The 1,611-nt window shown below is 39.0% G+C and overlaps 1 protein-coding gene across 1 annotated transcript in view; it reads left to right on the top strand.

Annotated features, from left to right (window-relative positions):
- Positions 1 to 1,406, top strand: part of LOC101864541 (GDP-L-fucose synthase) — an 11,992-nt gene extending 10,586 nt beyond the window's left edge. Inside the window, 1 exon segment of the mRNA XM_005103426.3 lies at positions 1,119 to 1,406. Within this exon segment, the coding sequence (XP_005103483.2) occupies positions 1,119 to 1,174 (56 nt within the window). The 3' untranslated portion in view covers positions 1,175 to 1,406.
- Positions 1,407 to 1,611: the final 205 nt, after the last annotated feature.

Below are 1,611 nucleotides of genomic sequence, written 5' to 3'. Positions count from 1 at the left end.
ATATATAAGTGGACTTGTGAGGTTTTGTGCACAATCTCCTTCCTTATTACCTAACCCACACCTTTGAAACTTTGCAGGCGTCCACAGCATCCAAGTGGCTAGGACCTAACTTTAAAAAATCCACGCAAACTGCTTTCCCCGATTTTTCCTAAATGCCTTGTTTCGTCCACACAGAGTTCTAATCTTGGGAAAGTCCGTCTTCTAAGACACCATTGTAAACAAGTGAGGTTTCCGCTCACTAACCGTGCGCATTGATTCCATACCTTTGAAATTCTGGAGTGTACAACCACGAAAGCGGAATAGAGAATCAATCTATACATCTATTATACAATTTGGCAAATTGGAAACACGTGTGTCACTTTTCTCTCAAGATTTATTGCTCCATTCTAGTATAGTGTAACTATAGTAGGCCAATGACTTTCAGTTTAATGTTAATGCACCTATCATTCCTTTCATCGAAAGGGGCCCCAGCTAGTGATAATAATGAACAGTACAGCTTGGGCAATTTGCAAATGGCATACCTTTGATTTAAAGCCACCCACGTATTTCGTTCAAATTTTACATTGTGTAGTCTCTCCTGACGTGTGAAGCAATTCAAAGGACTCTACTTTTTGGCAAATTGTAGAGAACAGCAGCCTTCTCACAAGATACTGGAATGTCCTTTTAGAGATGAGCGAGAAGAAGAATGTGTTTTTTAATTTGACTGAGATCATCTATTTTTCTGACCCATTCAGTTGCAGCTTTTCTTTCTTCCCACTCTAATAAAGCGAGTGTTTGTAGGGTATTACTGTTAGGTCCTAGTTCTGTTTGTCTTGTTTATTCCAAGCTCTCAATGGCCGTTATTGTATTGATCTGATTCTCGTTATTCAAACAATTACCGTTATTGTTTCGATGTGCTTCGCCTTACTAAACATAGCCGTTGTTGTGTCGATGTGTTTCTCTTTACTCTAACTAAGCGACCGTTATCGAATTGGTGTGCGAGTTTTCGCTGATCTGCTGATGTGCTTCTATTTATTCAAGCAATCAAGCAACACTGTGATTAAATATTGAGAAAGTATTTGGCTTTTTTGTGTTCATTTTGTCATTGTTTTATTTTCATTTATTATCTTTTTTTGCAGCCATCAAAGAGACTTGCGACTGGTATGTAGCGAATGTGGAGACTGCCCGCAAGTGAAACCACCAGCACCCCTTTCCCATCACCACACGAGTGTTGACTATGACGTCATCTTTTCTGTCGGTTGTTACAATGATGTGGCCGACTGCTGGTGGTGGACCAACTCCAAGGCTGTTTGCCATTTTAATCGTTTGGCTGAAAACCTTCTGTGTTCCCTCATCAGAATTGTTTCAATAGCTTTCATGATTTGTTGATTGACTTTGCGTTAATGAACTTCGCTCGTACTTGAGAATGAACGTGTGTTGTGTCAGTGACTGTGTGTTGTTTTTTGTTGTTGTTGCTTTGAAGGTATGTAGTGTGTTGTGTCAGTGACTGTGTGTTGTTTTTTGTTGTTGTTGTTGCTTTGAAGGTATGTAATAATAATAATAATAAATAGCATTTATACTGCGCATTTCCATTTCCTAAAAGATGCTCAATGCGCATTACAATGAAAAAGA

Source organism: Aplysia californica, unplaced genomic scaffold (assembly GCF_000002075.1).
Source record: "Aplysia californica isolate F4 #8 unplaced genomic scaffold, AplCal3.0 scaffold00371, whole genome shotgun sequence".
In the NCBI taxonomy this organism is placed as follows: Eukaryota; Metazoa; Mollusca; class Gastropoda; order Aplysiida; family Aplysiidae; genus Aplysia; species Aplysia californica.
The sequence above is the reverse complement of the archived record's forward strand: the minus strand, read 5'-3'. Positions and strand labels throughout refer to the sequence as shown.